This window comes from Brachionichthys hirsutus, unplaced genomic scaffold (genome assembly GCF_040956055.1).
Source record: "Brachionichthys hirsutus isolate HB-005 unplaced genomic scaffold, CSIRO-AGI_Bhir_v1 contig_387, whole genome shotgun sequence".
Taxonomy (NCBI): Eukaryota; Metazoa; Chordata; class Actinopteri; order Lophiiformes; family Brachionichthyidae; genus Brachionichthys; species Brachionichthys hirsutus.
In genome coordinates, this window is record NW_027180386.1 from 189,688 (window position 1) to 210,000 (window position 20,313).

The 20,313-nt window shown below is 42.8% G+C and overlaps 1 protein-coding gene across 1 annotated transcript in view; it reads right to left on the bottom strand.

Annotated features, from left to right (window-relative positions):
- The window catches only part of utrn (utrophin), a gene marked incomplete at its 5' end in the record, with an annotated part of 116,757 nt that overhangs the window by 55,891 nt on the left and 40,553 nt on the right, over positions 1 to 20,313 (bottom strand). Inside the window, one exon of the mRNA XM_068757979.1 lies at positions 272 to 444. Coding sequence (XP_068614080.1) covers positions 272 to 444 — 173 coding nt within the window. The remainder of the gene's footprint in view (positions 1 to 271; positions 445 to 20,313) is intronic.

The following is a 20,313-nucleotide window of genomic DNA, read 5'->3' on the forward strand; positions in this document are numbered from 1 at the left end:
ATTATAGGTTAAAATAAGATAATTTAACAGGTTTCTTTTAACTCTTTGAGTGCCATTCACGTCTAAAGACATTTTTTGAAAAACAAATATTCACTGTCAACCCTGATATTTAAATCTGTCTCTTCAACGGCCAATAACTCCAGAATGTAAGATGCTAGGAACACACTTTTTCCTTAAAGCAGAAAATGCAATCTGAGCCACATGGACCATAAACAGTGGAGAAAAGACACAATGAGTCATGTCTGTAGTGGCTGGTTAACGGGTTACTGACCGGATATTAGCCGATTTAGCCTTCAGGTTACTCCAGCGTTGGTTCATGTCATCCAGTCTGTGTTGGAGGAACACTGCTTCCTCTGAGCTGCCCAGAGCCTTGACCATCTTTGACTTGTTCCCATCCACACTCTTGTAGATGTCATTGTGGGCATCAATCTCTGCCTGAATGTCCTGAAGATAAACAGGCATAGAAGCATTATCACATTGGGCAATTCTACTGGGGAACTCAATCTGATGAAATCCAGAGTCAAGCACAGCTGTTGAGCAAATGCATATCAAAGTCACCAAAACATGGATGTCACAGTCTTCTTTGCTATCGCAGACGATTATTCCTGAATTGAAAATAAAGATGGATTTTGTCACAAGGACCAGCCTTGAGAGAGTTCATGGCATACTGCACACAACATTTCCAGAGGGCAGAGATGTTTTACGTAAAATGTTCCTTAGGCACTTCTTGATTGCTGAACTAAGACGATTTTAACTTCTAAACTGTCACTGACTTGGGAGGCTGACCGCACCAGAAGGAAGTCCCTAAACAATGTCTGCATCCAAAGTAACGCTGCATTAGGTGCAGCAGTGATACAACAATCGAAGCTTTGCTAAAATATGCTGGGCTACACATAGAAGTCAGTGCTATTCCAAAGCGATCAGTCCAATACCACTCTTCCAAAAATGGATAAAGCACTCCCGTACAATTATATGATAAATATTTGTGTGTCCTTAATATGGAGGTTATAATATACAGCCACATTTCAAAGGGTATGTGTGAGCATTTGGTGTGAGGGTTGAACCACAAAAGGGGCTGACGTAAGCAGAGGATCCGGTTTTATTTTTAGGTGTAAAACTGCTCCATTTCTTCTCTCTATCTGTCTGGACTGGAACTGATAGAGAAAAGAGTCCAATGCCACAAGGATGAGTGTAACGCCACCTGCGGCACCAGGAGAGAGAGATTAAAACAGCGCTACAATAAACGCCTGCTTTGCTCATTTATGCAAAATCGACCATCTGAACTCTTTGGCCGCCAGAGTTTTTACAATAAAATGTTCAGTTTTGACATCACTTTTTTAAAAGGTTGTAACTTGATAAGGCTGTACTGTAAATGAGATTAATCATCAGTATGAACCAAAGTTTTGATGGGAATACAAATCTAATTTGCATATTATGACATCAGGCGTCCAGTGTACATGGGCAACTTCCTCATCTCTCACATAAACCAGCCATAATCTCATTATTCATAGTGGGACGGCGAGCGCACCCGCTGCCCCCTCCGCCCCCTCCACCCCCTCCACCATTAGCGGTGTATTTCCTCCCACTCTCTACCGCGTATGGCGCTATTTCCACGGCTTTTTGCATCCCCGCGAGCAGTCAAAACGCTACCTTTAGCGTTATTACCAACCCTGCGACACCCCCCGACGTCCCCTCCGTCCACCCTGGACAGGCCGCAGTGAAGCAGCGGCTCCGTTATGGACTGTCATGGCGCACGGACACAGCGGAACTTTCCGTCTCACCGGACGACTGAACATATTCATCAGAGGGTGGATATTCCTGTCGACCATTAGGTGTTCAGAACAATCGACATTGTTCATTTTCCCTCGCTAAAATGTGCTCTCTTGCCGTCTTACTCCAAACACTACTATCTCGTCCCCTCTCCACGACCGGCGGCGGTCCTTACGCTCTATAAACCAGTAACTACGTAACTTTGAACGGAAACACACGCACATTTGTGGCTCAGGATGAAGTGGCGGAAACGTACGAAAACGGAAGGCTTATCTTCAGGCTAATTGTGATGATACCAAAGACAGTTGGGGCGACGGTGGCGCAGGTGGTTGAGAGGGTCGTCCTATGATCGAGAGGTTGGCGGTTCGATTCCCGGCACGTGTACACTGTCGTTGTGTCCTTAGGCAAGACACTTCACCCACATTGCCTGGGCGCCTGCGCATGCGGCGACCAGCAGCAGACCACAGTTAGAAAGTGTAACTGCTGTAAACCAAATTGCCCTCCGAGGGACAAATCAATGAAAAGTATTTAGTATTTAGTAGCACGACAGATGCGCACACAAAACGCACACAAATCACACAAACAAAAACAGTGTGTGAGTAGAAAGGCAGCAGAAAGACTAATGTTTTCTGGTTCTCACGCACACTTTAATGAGAAACTGAGATTTATCTGTGGGAGCGCAGCAACTGTGCAAATGGAAACTGAAGCTGCAATTGGAATTCACTACATTATGAAGGATAAAACCATAGATTTCAGCATTAATCTGAGGTTGATGGAAAATCCTAACAAACACACTGCTCACCATGACAATGTTGCTTAGAAATAAGCATTACAAACAACACCAGGCTGAACAATATTTGTAATTAGTCATTAACACAACCACTAGAATATTACACATAACAGCTAGTTCAAGGCTATTTCATTCTATAAAAGGGCTCTCTGCATGGTAGCACTCTCTATTAACTAAGTAGGTCAGGATCCTTTTTAATCAGTCCAATAATGAACTAACACCACATAAAGTGGCCCAAATTAGGTTCACAACTATTAACTCGATGGATTGTTGGGGGGGGGGGGGGCTTCTGAACATCAATGTGATCTAAATACATTAAAAACACATCCTACAGCTGTATACATATACCTGTTCAAGCTTTCTGAGCAACTCCTGTAAACTGAAATTCAAGCCAATCATCTTGGAGTGTATAAACTGACTCCACCCACTCCCTATATCTTCACTCCTGCCATGGAGGTGGAAGACAGACAAGGAGTCAGAACAGGTACGCAAGTCCTCTTGCGATTACAGTCAAAGCACAGGCCGTCAAAGTCAGGACTTAGATCAATAGCAAATCCACAGGGTGAGCAATCTTGAATCCAACCACTGCGAGGTTTGAGCACAAGAAGGTAACATCTGGGTCAAAGTCTAGCCAATTTACACACTTCACACAACGCTGTGCGTGTGCTTGTGCAATTCCACCACATAATCGTAGCATCCTCTTGGGAAAGGCAGCTGAGCCAAAAGGTGCGGAGGCAGCTACCCTCCAGTCATGCTACAGAGCCGGGACAGGGATTACCAAGACAATCAGTGCCACTGGAGTTCTCACAAAGAAGAGAAGAGGCTGGATGCTGTCAGCTGATGTCTTTTGGACAGGAGTGGAGCTTTGCAACTGGGATGGAAATCTTATAACTCTCGAGTGGAGTCCTGCACAGTGGAGATAATGGTTCATGTCTTCAGAAGATAAGCAGTGAGATTAGAACTTCAGAGTATCCAAAGACACATCTCTTTACACTTTCTTGAGCCTAACGACCTTCTGGGCATGAAGAGCGTTGTTTATATAGCGTCCATTCTTCCAAACCCAGGGTATGGTTGAGGCATTCGTTCACAATGACTAAGATAAAAACCACTCTATCCCACCCAGTCACACAGCCTCACACACTTCAAGGGGATAGTGGCTGGCACAAAGAGCCACATCATTTTCCATCTCATTTCCCAGGGTAAAGGTAGCATGGTCAGAGAGACAGTCATCCATCCCAGTGTCTACCAGACTGCCCGCCCCCCCAAGTCTTGCTCTGGTCTCGCTCTACAGTTACACTTAGTCAATTAATTCCTTCTTCTTTCACTGGAGTTGTATGTTTGCAGGACGTCTCAAGCCTCGGTATGCTGGTCTTGGGTCGGGAATCTGATTCGTTGTCCCATTCCAGTTAACTCTTTGCCTTTTGAGAAGAAGAAAAGGTCCATGATCGAGTCTTCTCCTTCTTCCGACGATGTGGAAACAAAACTTGGGCGTTTAGTCTCTCAGGAGTGCCACAAACTTCTGATTGGTATCCACATCCCTTGCCCTTTTCTCATCCACTGCTGCTCTTGTACTCTCTGGCCACTTTCCCCACACAGCTGTTTGTTATTTTGATCAGTATCCTCCCTTCCTTTTCTCTCTCTACCCATTTCACTCTCTCTCTCGCTCTCTCTACCCCCCAAATTAACTAGATATACAACACACCCACTTCCCGAGGCCTGCATGGGCAGAGGCAATGCAAGGAGAGGACAGTTTTAGAGAAAAATAAGTATTTCATCAGGGACTTATTAGTAAAGTGTATTCAAAAGTATGAATGGCCGAAAGATTGGAGTGAGTGAAAAGGCTAGGGCACCATCACAAGAATGGAAAAGGATGTCTGGGAAGGTGAAACGAAGACAATTGAGGACCAAGGACCAAGGGAACAGAGCTCCACACAGGGATTCATCCATCTATCTGGTTCAGGAGCGATAAAAAAAAAAAAAGATATTTCTTTACAAGAATAAAAAGAAAAAAGAAAAAGCTTGGGATTTGGGATAGTGCGTTTTTCTGGGTGGGCAGGGAAGATTTCATCAGAATCAGATTACATTTATTACCATTGTCAGTGAGACTGACACAGACTAGGAACATTTGTGGGCACAATCCGGACAGAGAATATACATTTTGGATTTTTAGCCATGCATGACTGGCTTTGACAACTTATTAAATCGTGTCATGTCATCTGTACTTTATTTACTATAACTCCTTGCATTTTGTATTTATCCTTTCACCTATTTTGTGCTCTCTCGCCATTTCATAGTTATATTCTGTTGTGTATACATTTTTATTGAATATTTCTATTTTGTATTTACTGTATTCGTTGGAGCAGCCTGGAAACAGAATTACCTTCAGGATTAATAAAGTTCTATCTTATCTTATTATTGAACTACACAAGCCTGTTACAATGCGGCGCTCTGAAATTGGATATTTTTTTACATTGTGAGGTCTGAACTATGTGAGCCTTGCAATTAACGCTGTATCATAAAATCAAACAACTTCAAAAGGGTTTATTATTGGTAGCTGGGTAGATGTCTGTCTGTGGCATGTGAACGAGGTGCAAGTGTTAAATTAAAATGCATTCCATATATGAAACATGTGACAGTGTTTGAGTGACTGTGTATGAGGGTATGCTGGCATGTGGTGCGCATCAAAAGCACCTAGACAGATAGCTGTCAACTGGAATAAAAGACAAATAAAACCGCTGCATTGTTGCATATTCATGAGAGAAAGGCTTTGAACTGCTCTTAGCTGATTAAATAATGTTTGCATACTTCAAGTCCCAAAACAGCATCTCTGCTGGATGCTGACAATTACATACATTATAGATAATTTTCCAGTGAAGGATGTAAGACTGGTGGTAAATTGGGACATTTGACAAGCCTGGTCAAATTAACTAGAAAAGCACCCAGAGAGCACAGACCCCCACCAAGCAGCTCATTCCCCTTATTATTGGATTTACACAATCCACACGGTGATCGGGTCATCAAAAGGTTCTAAATTGTTTTACACCAACCATGAAAAGTAATTGTGAATCGGACTGGATGTGTATTTTTAACTCACTTTTGAATCTGTAAATTGGTTTTCAATGTTAAAATGTAATATTTTTTTCCTGACCTCATTCTGGATCCGATCTGGATTGAATTTCCCTAAAATAGAGGCCCCCACCTTACACACAAACGCTTTTTCTGCTTAAGCGGGTCAGGAAAGTTGCCGGAGTCTATCTCAGCTTGCCGCGGTTGAAAGGCTGCATCTCCGGCGTAAGGCGGAGCAACGGAGACAAAGAGCTTGGTGGAGCAACCATTTGACGCAGACTCAGCGCTCACGCTGGACAGATGCTGCACTTAAATCTGTCTAAGCCGGACCACATGACTTCTGCCAAATACTCAATCTGTCCAAAGCAAAGCGACATAATTCCAAAGAGTAAAATCCAAATTACCTAGCAAAAAAAAAATTAGCAGCAGGTAGATAGTAATGTAAATAAGCAGAATATGGACCAGAAAGTAAAAAAGCGACAAAGCACGTGTTGATGTGGGAATTAAAAAGCCCCGTCGACCAGCTGAAGAGAGGACAACTGGATTCAAAGGTTACACCAATCACTCATAGGTCATTCCAATAAACGACTATGAGCCAGATCCTTGTAATCCTAGGGTTCAAAGAAAAAGGGCATCCTGAAATTCATATGCAAGCTCCTGAACATGGAGATTGAAATCAATCGGTGGTGAAGTGTGCTTTCGCCCGATAATCAGCTATTGATCCTGGAGGACAGGAGATGACCTAAATATTGAGGTAAACTTGTAAAAGCCTTTACATGTTGATCTTTGTGCTCATGCTAAACACAGAGGGCATGACACCGGGTCATGTGACAAGAGACTGCCTCTCCTGTAACTGCTGAATGTCACACGTCAATCTGGGATTTGACTGATTTTAATGTGAGTTGGCAGCACAAGAAAATGTTGGTTTTGCACTCGCAGCAAAGCGAACAGGAAACATTGTGTATATCAACAGCTACTACAACATAATATGGTGAATCTATTTGAGATGGTGAAGCTAGAAACATGATGACCCTTCAGACTCAGCGTAACTCTCATGGAAACAAAACATCAATTAAATAACATTTGTAGAAATTTAACAATGTCAGATGCACAACTACATAATATGTAAAATACTAGAAAAGCACCTCACTCCCTATATAGTGCGATTTACAACAGAAATAATGGCCCTACATTTGTTTTATCCATATTTTCAGATTCCTTAACCATGAAAACAAACCTTTAGCAATTTGATTTACATTGTTAGGTTGGTAAGCATCATTTAAACATTGTCTAAGGATTATTTTGCCCATTTAGAGTGGAGTTTTCTGTTTTTCCAATGTTATGGTGTCAGTCATGGTGGTGGGCTTGATGCCAAGATGCCTGTCTACATTGTATCTGAAATACCTACGACTGGAAAAATGGCGTTGAATTGAATTGAACACTGAAATTGAAATCAGTATTAAAAGTAATTAGCTCCATGACAGCACAACTTTTTAAGTAAAATGATTTGTGCCATTGATTTTTGAGGAAATAAACCACTCAAGCTGACTGGATATTAAAACCAGAGACCGGATGAGAGCCCTCTGAAATCTCATCGACCTGCTTTTCACTCTCATTCAAAGAATTCTACCCCTCTTTCCTTTTATTACTGTTTCACTCCAGCAGGGCTTGTGTTCACGCCCTGTCCAAATCCTCCACATCTACTCAAGTGTTCTTCCTCCAGGGAACTGGAGATCTTAATTGTCGTGGGTGGTCTCTTAGCACATAATAGTGGTCGATTACGGTCGGAAGAAAAGCCAATGTGACGTTATTGCTTGTGAAGCTATTGTAGCCTCAACCGCAGGCCAAGATAGGAGTGCAATTAGTTCATTAGATCACTGCCTGCGGTGCTTGGATGGGCGGAACGGGGCCTCAAAAGTTACTTACCGACATCAAATAAATGTGTTGCACTAATACAGCGCTGCTGTGTGAACACAAACACAAGAGGGTTAGGGTTAAACCATGCACCACACGACACTCTCAAAAGGCAGTCACAAAGAAAAGCACAGGAGACAAAATGACTGGTGTCACTGTCATACCGCAAACCAGCAGAAGGCCAGGGTGCGTTTGCCAGCCACGAGCAACAGATGCAATCAGGGAGAAACTGATGGGTGGCAAGATGCGAGGATGACAGTGTTTTCTTCAAAGACAGAAATGTGAAGAAAGAAGCAATGAAAGCAAACAATATCAGTCAAGGAACAAATGGCATCATTGAAGCCCCATCAAGACAAACACTGAAGACAAATGTGCAGATTCTTCCAGATGACCTTGGGTTATTTTTCAATCACTTGAAAAGTGTGTTTCGGGACCAAAGAAAGCAGGCGGAGGAATATCAACAGCGTGGGAAAGGGTGTATACAAATTCTCCTCTGCCTCCCAGTTTCACCAGGAAAAACATTCCAGGCAAGTGTCTGAGAGCAGCTCTGAAGTTTTGTGTACTTCTCCTTTACATTGGATTCCCATATTCAGCAGACCAACCTCCCCCCCCCCCCCCCCCCCTCGGTATTTTTTTGGGGGGAAAAGATTATTTGTTGATACAGTTCCTGTTTGGGCCCACCAGGGTGAAGCCCTGGGTGGGACTCACAATAGTGCGGCAGTTCAGGGGAAAGATAAGAGCTGGAAGAATCCAAACACTAATCCCTGCAGCAGACAGGGCCACAGATGGGACGTTTCTGGGGACCATTTATTCAAGTAGCAGTGCTATTTAACCATTTTACTATTTAAGACTTCAAGCGACTAATAATGAAAGTAAAACACACACTCAGTGGGTTGGGGCATGACAAAGAGGGGGGGGGGGGCAGTGAGATATCTTCGTGGGAGAGTGAGATATCTAACCTGCACAAGTAGTTTCTACTACTCATTTATAATATCATGACGCAGCATAATATACTTACGATAATTTAACATAGGCCGACTTACGGCCAAGTACCCATCTGATTATGAATTGTTCCGACTGTGTTGTCTCAGCAAAGATGGGTTTTCATTCTGGTCTAAACTGCTTCTCAAGTACATGACTGGAGTTTCATTACGAGTATGCCATCCTAAATCACTTACAAGTTATGCTGAATGTCATCAGCATACAGCGCCACTCTAATAACGTAGCAGGGCATATGGATACTGGTACTGCTCAATTGAATCAGAGAGAAGGGAGTGCATGCCTGTGGTCTTGAGGATTTCTTTGTCTTTGCAGAAGCAATTCCCCTTCTCGTCATTACAAAATACAGGTACTATCCGAGTTACCGGTACAACCTGCACGATTTACGACGACCGGTACTTATGACCCAAGTCTGGCCGATGCCTATCATGAACGTTTAATATGCCTGGCAACTACACATAGCAGAGGGAGATACATGTTCTGAATAACAATCAATAATTTGTATAATTTCAGTTGTATTGATTTATTAGAGTCTGACAGGAGTTTTATTTTAAAAAACGACCGGATTTTCTCCAACATAGCAATCGCCTGTGAATCTTCTTGGTCACCTGATACATTACTCAAAAGAAGCACATCAACTAGTGAAAACTAGTATAAAAACATAAAAACATGTCTGTGGAGAGCTTCTTTGCAAAGGGGAAAAGGTCAACTGAAGGGAAAGAAGAGGAGCCAACAACATTCAAGAAAATAAAGCTTTTAACAGACAATACCAGGAGTCAGACTTCAAACACGGGTTTATCTACAGGTAACTGCACACGAAGTCCGCTCTGCGTAATATGTGGAAACAGGGTAGCAAACGAGGCAACAAAGCCTTCAAAACTGCTTTGGCACATAGAAAACAAAAACCCCGGATTTAAAGACAAGAACTTGGAATTTTTTTAATGAAACAAAATTGATCGTGAAGGACAGAACCAATTATTCAGACCACAACTTCAACAAATGTGCGTGAGTAGATATTGGTGTAATAATCATTTAATAGTTATTACAAGTTATGGGGCAGCACAACTAACACAGCTAACCACTACCTCTGGTAGTGCTGTCACCTCACAGCAAGGAGGAAGGCTCAAATCCTATTTGTGTAGCGTTTGTATGTTCTCCCCGTGTCTCTGAGGGGTTTATCGAGGTTCTCCGGTTTCCCTCTGGACTATCAGATGAAGTGAGACAGGCAGCCCCTTTTGCCCATAGCAAGTACTATCCAGATAGTACCTGTATACATTTCCCACTCATCAGGTTATCATTAAATTACACTGATCTACTGTAGATTTTACCTCACACAGACAGTACATAAGAAAAGGGCATCAGTTTGAGTAATGTTCTGCAGCTCCATTGTCTTCCCGTATACACATCTTCATCTCTTTATCTGAAAACCCTGCAGTCAGAACAGAAAACCCCTCCAAAATGTTTTACTACTCCCTCCAGTTGAAATAACCTTTCTTCCACTGAAAATGTACACCTCCATTGAGGTTGAGGATTTAACCTCCAGTGCAGCGACAGTCAGACTCTGCTGTCATTCTCGGCCAGTTCACCAGCTTTTCTGAACTCTGAAAACACCAAAAAGAAATGTTTTCAGATTACAACTATGAGGTCTCCAACAGCCGTTAGTGATACTGGTTGGCCAATTACTGTCCTATTTTATAGCATGTAAAACGTATAATGCCTCAGCACATCTTAATTTATTCTGACTGAGACACTGGATGATTAGATGTTCTGAAATGTAAATTTCATCCTGAGATATCCATCTGTACTTAATATGTATGATTACTTTACACAACCCTTTCCATTTCATGCCAGCTATTATTCATCAGATAATGAACTACACACTAGCTTTGATGATAAACGCATCTCTTCCGGAACTAGAAGGCACCCAGGGAGGATAAATCTCTATCAAGGCTGAACACAATTATATTTCAAATCCATCAAAACCTATTTGGGACTTTCCACTTGCAAACAAAAATCAAACAAAGGATGAAAGCTTTAAAAGCTTTAGGACAAGGTAACAATATCTTCTTTCATCTATTTCAAGGGTCTCTTCACAACCATTGTTCATTACTAAAATCCTCAGGACATGTTTCCAGGGTTTCCAAAATTCTGTGTATTTCATCTTGAAATTAAACATTTGTGGTACAACAAAAGATACGTGAATGAGCCCAAGGTTTAATTAAAAACACTTTTTAAATGAAGACACAAGGGACATCTGGGTATGACAGGGGACTGTTAGAAATACAGGATAAACTTTGAGATTGAGTAATGAATAAATTAATGAAACAATTCCCTTTGATATTCCCCAAAATATTGAACAACAAATTTCTAAATATTCCTTTATAAAAGCTGCTCAAAGCCTGCGCACCCAAGCTGTGTGGAGTTCTGCATTAGCTCTTCTCCATGAGTCTCAGTCTTCAAAGGATTCCTGTTCTGTTGAAGACTTCCTGCTTGGTCCCTGTACCAAAGACGAACTACCCCAGGAGCACTAAGGACTACAGACCAGTGTCAAATCATGAAGACCCTGGAACGCTTGATCTTGGACCAGCTACGGCCTATCTGTGTTAGGCAACAGTTGTGAACCTGACAACACGACATGTCAACGTTTTTTGGCAGGCCATAAATTAGATCTCCGAGGACCAAACATTGTTTGTCTGGGCCTATTCTAAAGGATTTGTCTCAGTTGTTTGATTAAGCATACAAAATCTTTCAATTGAGTATATTTTGTGAAGTCATCCCAATGATCAATCAAGGGAAAAGCTTAATCCGTTTTAGTCTTTGCAAAGTGTGTGTGGCTCATTATATTACAAGATAAACCTTCAAACATGGACTCAAAGGACTGAAAGATAATCTTGTCACGTGTTTTCTCAATGAGTGACAAAAATGACCTCATTGTGGAAACGCAGTTAGATGAAGTGAGGCGACACAGCTTCGAACACTCACTGCAGGTATCACTCAGACGAACCTGAAAGAAGGTAGGAGAGAGACCCACATATCAGAGAGATGATGTTTCCACTGAGGGAAACATGCACAAACATACACTTCAAGTTTGATCTGTTTGTTCCTTTTCTCCTCCGAAGGCTTTGGGACTAATCAAACAAAGGCGGCACTCTGAGGAGTGGCGTCATTAGATGATTCAGACTCCTCACAGCAAAGAAAAGTCTATTAGGCTAATTAGATGGATAGATGCAATCAGCATGTGAAATCAAGATTGAGAGAGAAGGGGGCTAAAAGGACACAAGCAATTTGTATGGATGTATATATGGTTGTGTGTGAGATGAGCCTCTAAGAGTGTGTGATTGCATGAGAACTCAAACAGTGCGGGACACGTGTTACACAAAGAAGTTACCAAACAAAAAACAGCTGCTTGAAACACAGCGGAAAGAAGAATGGGAGAAAAACAAGAGACACAATATCTGTGCTCATCTGGGCCTCAGCAGCATCTCACGGTTCAGTACCTCAAATTAACAGAGGGTAGATGGGGTTGACAACAGTGGTAAACACACTGGGCCAGGCCCACCGAGGCTACACACAGTTTTCAAGCAGCACTGAAAGAAACACTAATGCTACACAAGATGATGTAAACATACACGTTCAACATATTTCTGTATGTCTGGGAGATACGATACATGACCAAGCAAGAAAAAGCACATAATTCACTGTCCACCCAATACTTCATATTTATGTTAATGAAAAAAACAACGTATTTCACATCTGTTTGGGTGGATTTTTTTTAACTGTTTCCCAGAAGCAAGAACAATGCATTCACAGAATTTCATTATGTTAGCATAATGACAATAAAGAATCTTGAGTTACTGGGGCCTCATCCTGGAGCCAGGCCTTGGGCAGAATGGTGTGCGCCTGGTGGCCGGGCCTTCCCCCATGGGGCTCAGCCGGCCCCAGCCCAAAGAGGCAATGTGGGGCCTCTTTCCGTGGGCTCACCACCCATAGGAGGGACCAAAGGCGTCAGGCGCTTTGTGAGTTTGGCAGCAGCCTAAGGCAGGGACCATGGCGGTCCAATCCTCGGCTTCAGAAGCTAGCTCTTGGGATGTGGAACGTCACCTCTCTGGCAGGGAAGGAGCCTGAGCTGGTGTGCGAGGTTGAGAAGTTCCGACGAGATATAGTTGGCCTCATCTCAACGCACAGCAAATACTCCAGATCCACTCTTCTTGAGAGATTGTTGGACTCTTTCACTCTAGAGTTGAGAGGCGCCGGGAAGGGAATACTTATTGCCCCCCCGGCTCAGTGCCTGTATGTTGGCATTTACCTCGGTGGATGAGGGGATAGCCTCCCTCTGCCCTCGTGTGTAGGGACAGATCCTACCTATGGTCCAAATAGAAGCTCGGAGTATCAACCCTTTTTTAGAGTACTTGGAGGGGGTACTGGAGAGTTATTGGACTTGTCCATAACAAAAACCATGTTCAAGCATAAGGGTGTCCATATGTACACTTGGCACCAGGACACCCTAGGGCGCAGTTCGATGATTGACTTTGTAGTTGTATTGCCGCAGACTTTCGGCTGCATGTCTTGGACACTCAGGCGAAGAGAGGTTGACGGACAGACTTGGCAGGCCAAAACGTAAGGATCTTTTGGGAATGTCTGGCAGAGTCCCCTGTCACTCCCACCTCCGGGAGAGCTTTAACCACATACCAGGGGAGGCAGGGGACACTGAGTCCGAGTGGGCCATGTTTCGTGCCTCCATTGTCGAAGTGGCCAATCGGCTCCTGGGCCATAAGGTGGTCAGTGCCTGTCTTGGCAGCAAAAAAGTCAATCAAAGAACAATATTTTTGGGCAGAATGTCTGCTTTTGTCAACGAAAGTGCTCTGCGGACTCTTTCTGAAGCCCTCGTTCAGCCCCTTTTTGACTATGCCAGCACCTCCTGGTACTCTAACATCAAAATATCACTAGCCTAAAATGGCTCAGGGTAGAAGACAGGGTTAAACAACTCAAAATGGGATTGGCATTTAAAATAGTCAATGCAGCTCTGCCCTCAGTCCCCTCAATCCCTGCATACCTGAATAAACACCTCCAAAGATTTAGTGACACCCACAGCCACAACACTAGAGGGAGCTCAAACAACAACCTGATAACACCCTCCTATAAGACAATCAAAGAACAAGATTTTTGGGCAGAATGTCTACTTTTGTCATTGAAAGTGCTCTGCGGACTCTCTCTGAAGCCCTTGTTCAGCCCAGGAACTAAGGACTGGAGACATAATAGATCCAATATTCAGCCGAAATGAAAATTTAGCTTAATCCAAATATACAACTGGTCCTCAGTTAGTCCTCGTTTTGTGTGCCAAGGCGAGACTTCAGTCCCTCCAAGCCAGTACTCAGTCTGGAGATCTGCCAATACAGTTCTACCTGCTGGGGCAAGATGGTATCCAGTTTCTGCCGGTCCTCCCTGGATCGATCCCTGAGCTCTTGCCCAGGTCCTCGATTCGAGCCACCACACGGTCCCCCAAAGCACCGAAGAGCACTTTTAGATCCATGGTCAATTTATCCAGAACTTTGAAAGCCACAGTCTTGGGGACTTTCCAGTACACCAGGGCAACTCCCGTCCCAATTAGCAGATGCCCCCCACCAATAAGCCAAACAGCCAAATATCTTCCACATCCTCTACAGAGAGGGCCGTGAGACAGACCACCCTCCATTTCTCCCAGGGATCCATGGTGTAGTCTGTGTGTGGGCCCCGTCTGGACAGGTGGGCTCCCCCGGAGTCCCATGCTTGGGTGAAAAAATGTGATCGATCGCACTACGAGACCAGCTAATCAATTCCATGATTTAGTAGACCAGAGCTCAGCACGCAGCGGGTCCTGGAATGCAGACAGACGAGACAATTTTTTGTACACTTACGTTGTACATATTGTGTATTTTTTAATTTATTGTCATTTTGCATCAATGGAGTAATTATTGGTATTGTTACATGTCGATTATTTATGTACTAAGGACTTTCAACGGACGCAAGACCGCAAGAGCTTTTTTGAAATGCTCCTCTTAGACAGGGTGTGTGACTGTACTTGTACTGTAATACATGCTACTGTTTGACTGTATTTGTACTGTAATACATGCTACTGTGTGACTGTACTTGTACTGTAATACATGCTACTGTGTGACTGTACTTGTACTGTAATACATGCTACTGTTTGACTGTATTTGTACTGTAATACATGCTACTGTGTGACTATACTTGTACTGTAATACATGCTACTGTGTGACTGTACTTGTACTGTAATACATGCTACTGTGTGACTGTACTTGTACTGTAATACATATTACTGTTTGACTGTACTTGTACTCTAACATTCTATCTAATATATTAATCATCATCACTCGTGGTCACCGGCGGTGAGGGAAGCCGTCGAACTGAAGAAGGAGTTCTATCAGGTTTTTTTTACCTGTGGGACTCCAGAGGCAGGAGACAGGTACCGGCAGGCCAATCAGAGTGCAGCTACCGCTGTTGCTGAGGCAGTATCCTTGAGGGAATTTTCCCAACCAGCCCACATGTGTTTTGTGGACTAGGAGAAGGCATTCGACCGTGTACCTTGGGGAGTCATGTGGGGGGTTCTCCGGGAGCATGGGGTATCGGACCCCCTGATACGGCCCGTCCATTCCCTATATATCAGAGCTTGGTCTGCATTGCCCGCAGTAGATTGGACTAATTTCCATTGGGGATTGGACTCCGTCAGGGCTGCCTTTTGTCACTGATTCTGTTCTTAACTTTTAGGGCCGGAATTTCTAGGTGCAGCCGGGGCGTTGAGGGCGTCCGGTTTGGTGAACTCAGGATTGGATCGCTGCTTTTTGCAGACGACGTGATCCTGTTGGCTTCATCAGACCGCGCCCTCCAGCTCTCACTGGATCGGTTCGCAGCCGCGTGTGAAGCAGGCAGGATAAGAATCAGCACCTCTAAATCCAATGCCATGGTTCTCAGCCGGAAAAGGGTGGAGGGCACCCTCCAGGTTGGGGAGGAGATCCTCCCCGACTGGGCTCTCCCTTAGAGATCGGGTGATAAGATCCGTCATCCGGGAGGAGCTCGGAGTAGAGCCGCTGCTCCGTGTTGAGAGGAGCCAGATGAGGCGGCTTGAGCATCTATTTAGGATGCCTCCTGGACGCCTCCATGGGGGGGGGGGGTGTTCAGGTTATGTCCCATCAGTAAGAAACCACGGGGGGAAATCCAGGACACTATGTCTCTCGGCTGCCCCCCCCCCCGGAAGAGCCTAAAGAAGTGGCCGGGGAGAGAGAAGTCTGGGCTTGCCTGCTTAGACTGTTGCCCCCACAACCCGACACCGGTGAAGCCGTTGAAGATGGATGGATGAATATTACAGGAACAGAAAAGAAAGTGTCAACATATTACATGGATGTCTTTACTTAAAATGTTAAGTGTTCTTTTTGCAAATTGGCTTTGCATTAATCACGTCTCACTATTAATGAGCAGGATCAAACTCTACAGCTCTGGTAATGAGCACTGAGTCACGCTTGGCTTGCCTCAGTTCTAAAAGATACAGAAACTGCTTCCAGATAGCAATAAAGATGTTTCCACTGTGGAAGGATTCAGTTGGATGGTTGATGTGGACTTAAGGTAGCAGAGGATCGAGTGGTATGGAAAACAGGGTTCTGATGATCAGATTTTTTATTATGCACATCCACAGACATGCATGGTTACAGATGAGCTATTTATAGCTCCTTTTTAAACTGTAAGTGACGCTTTTGATCTGAAAGAAAAAATGCATATGTAACAGCGAGCAAGAGATAAAATGCCTGTCCAATTACAGAGAACTAGAAGCCATCCCTAAACTATACCCTTGTTCATGAAACCTTGCACACATTAAGTCACTCTGAAAAGTCCAACAGTAAAGTGAGAAATATAACAAATCATGGAATTCATACTGTGAAATCATATATGAAAATAAAAATAAGATGAAATGCAACATACTGCTGCTAATACACATCTGTGTATCCACTCCTGATGCTGCTGTTTTGTGATGTGTTCTGTACTTGTATGTTTTTTGTAACTTAGTCATTACTGTTACATGTTGCACGACTTCAGAGAAAAGTTGCTAAAAATTGCTAGTAAACTGATTCTGATTCACAGAAAGAAGTGCTGTATACGGTTTTTTAAACTAGAAGACATAGCTCATGCTTTCATGAAGCTATGAAGACTGTAGACTGTATGCAGGACTGTAAAGGACTACTGCGTGACAGAGTGGGCAATGGCAAACACCCCCTACTTATTCTAGAAACCCTGCGTATGCTCAGCCTCGTCTACCATCCCTCTATAAAATACATTACCATTAGAACACACATTCATACTGTAACAAATACTGAAACAAGAAATACAATATTTTGCATTAAGCTGTGTTGTAAGTCGTCATATTTTTACCGTTATTATGGAATGTCACTTTTAAGATCAATTTCTATGTATTATTCTTCATCTAAATTGGTTCTATGGATTAGTTTGTAGCTTCTCATCAATTTCATGGCTTGTTTCACCGGCTTGTCTAATCACTGAGGCTTCTGCTATTACAGCTGTAACATGGAGATTCTTCAAACAGAGTAGTTGTCAGTGACAGCCAAGACAGTGCAAGTTAAATATTCAAAATAAAAAAGACCAAAGCAGCACTGCAGAATGTGATAATGTACTTTAAAGGAACTTATTGTTTTTTCTTATTATTTGGTCATTAGTCTCCATCAAATAGAGATGATAGCTGACGATGATGGGAATGCGATTAGTAGAGCTGGGCGATATATCGAATATAATCAAATATCGAATAATCGAATATACTGAAAATGCAGTAGCATTTTTAATGCACATGCTTTGAAATGGTGGTAATACCCATCTGGGGAAAATACAAAATGACCATGTAGAGCCAGATTTGCATCTATTTAGCTGCTGTGAACCTTTTGACACTCAACCTGCATGTAGCCCACCATATCTTTGCAACTGCATTATAAAGAACAAAAGAGAAGAGCACGACAGAGTGAAACTGAAAAACACGTTGCATTCCGTTTGTTGAGCTGAGCACTTCAGCAGTATGCGACAGATGGTTGATGACAACAGAAGCCAGTTGTAGCGGAACTAACGTTAATGGTGCCAAATCACATATTGTAAAACAAAAAGGAAGCACAAGCAGTGATGCTGCCATTACTGTGACATTCCACAGGATAAATAGAGGGTAGGAAGAGGAAACACTGAGTGAGATGACTGATTCTCTGTTGGAGCTCTGAAACAGTTACTTGTGTTATAAAACTAGCAGTCATAGCTTCCTGCAGATGAGCCACTTGCAGTAAACACTGCAAGTTTTATTGAGTTAGTATTCAAGTCTCCCTTGTGCCGGTCCAAAGCCCGGGTAAATACAGAGGGTTGCGTCAGGAATCGCATCTGGCGTAAAAACGTGACAATTAAAAAAATGCAAATCAAAGTAAATAAGAAAGTCATACCGGATCGGTCGAGGCCCGGGTCTTCATTATGTTTCAATGCTGTTTGAATTTTGCTGTCTCTTGGCCAGGACTCCAGCAGGTTTTTAATTTCAAAGAGATTCTCATGGTTAAATAAAAGCATTGAAAAAGTAGACCTGGTGTCCACTTAACCCGCACTGGGAAGAGTAGTAATGCAATAATTGGCTCTAAAAGCAATCTCTCGAAATCACATTGGTGGAAAACTTTCTCCACCAGCTACACAAAACTCATACAACACAAACATTAAACACACTAGTAAATTTCACAAGGACTGGATGTTCTAAGTGGAACATCCAGGGTAATGCAGAATTAAGAGCTCTTGCTGCAGAGAAGCCCGTTTTCACTCAGGTAGCGTAAAGGCTACCTGAGGATGTAAGGTTGCATGTTTTGAGGATGTAAGATGGAAACATGACTCATTTATTCTATATCTTTAAAAGCAGCTTTTGCAATGTTAACATTAATCCTTCTGGTAGGTGTGATTTATTTAAGTGTGACATTTCCATCTTCCATACCATTCACGATGCAGAAATCCCTCCTGTGATTGGCAGAAGCATCGGGACAGCTCTCTTTATTCCACAGAAGTACGGTGGTGTGATGTGCATACATGCAGGATGAAGGAACAACATTTGGGGGTCCAGGTCATCCACAGCAAAACAACAAATATTGCATTTTCACCAAATATTTTAGTCAAATGTAATCCTAACCCAAATGAAACTAACCAAACGAGGACAGGTAAACAATCTGATAGGGCTAAATTAATCCAGAATGAAATCAGCAACATGAAACACACGATGGTGAAACAAATGTCACCTTATAAAAGCAGACCGCATCAATGAAACAAAACACCACCGAAAGGCAGTTTGAAAAGCAATCTCACCAAACTCAGTCTTGAGTGGCAATAAAAAAAATGTGATATGGTGCAAGCTGGAATGTAATAAAATCAATACGAACAGAATGGAAGTTAAAAAGAAACAAAAATGCATTACTGTGACTACTTGATTTCTACAATTCAGTCCTTTTAATCAGAATATTTGTGACTTTAAACTTCTGTCTGGACTGTCTCATTCGAAACCAAATTCCTTCACAAAAAAGAAACATCCTTCTAAAGAATGGGTTAACAGAGTTTTTAAGAAAACGCCAAAGGCAGACAGAATTAATTAAATGCTTGCAATTTAATGCAGACCAGGTTTAACGGAATTGAAACCATTCAAATATCATTTCCAGCGAGTTGAACGGCTGGGAATGAACAAGACGACAGTATGAATCAGCACGAATGCTGCCTCTTCTCTCACTCTACTGGCAGGTCGCTCCGCTCTTAGCTCGACTATCATTTAGAATAAAAACAGAACATTAAATCCCTCAAGATGGATCGCTTTAGTATTTATTTTCTGCTACTTAGGACCAGCCAGTCGTTGTACGTAGGAGAAGTAGGAGGCTAAATGTCTTTATATAAACCTCTTCCACTTCTTACATCAAACCAAACTAAAACAAGACATCACTCAAACTGATGATTATTGCATTGATATTTTCTAGTAAGACTGAATTATCAGTACGCTCCAGGAAACCAGTCTCCGGGAGAATGCTAAGAGTAGAGTGTGACCTTTCATGTGCTTTGATTGATTTTCCTTTCCATTTCCTGTCCCCTTTTCCCTCTCCATGCATGCAGACGGTGTCACGGCAACCCGTGTCTGCAGCTCATGCTTTCTGTGTTGTATATTGTAATAGTACACAACATGTAGTACACTGTGATGCTCACTCTCTTTAAGTGCTGGTCTAACTGATCCAGGATCCATGGCCACTAATTCAGTTGTAACCTCAAGTGACATAAAATAGAAAATAAGGTTGACACCAAGGTACATTATTTACAAAGTTCAGTCATATGGATACAAGAGTGTTGAATTATCAATGTGCTTGTTAATTCTAAATATTGCTAGAATACTTGCAGCCAGTAATTGGGATTGTAGGCTACACAATGCCATAAATAATGATAGTCGCCTCTTGCACACAGAGGAGTGAAATACATTTGCCTTCTTCCTTCTGTGAATGGGGTTTCTTGGCTATTTGGGATTCCTCAACAGAATCTTAATCAGGTATTTTAGCAAGAACTCTCATCTGGGAGGAGCCATGAGGCAGACATTGAAGTTGTTGGGAGTATTACTCACTCCCCTAGCTGGTCTCGGAATAGCCTAGAATCCTCTATACTGATGCACCCAGCTGGCACTGCTCTCATTGGTCGAAGGATAGACGGGTGGCAAGACGGACACCTTTTTATCATAAAAA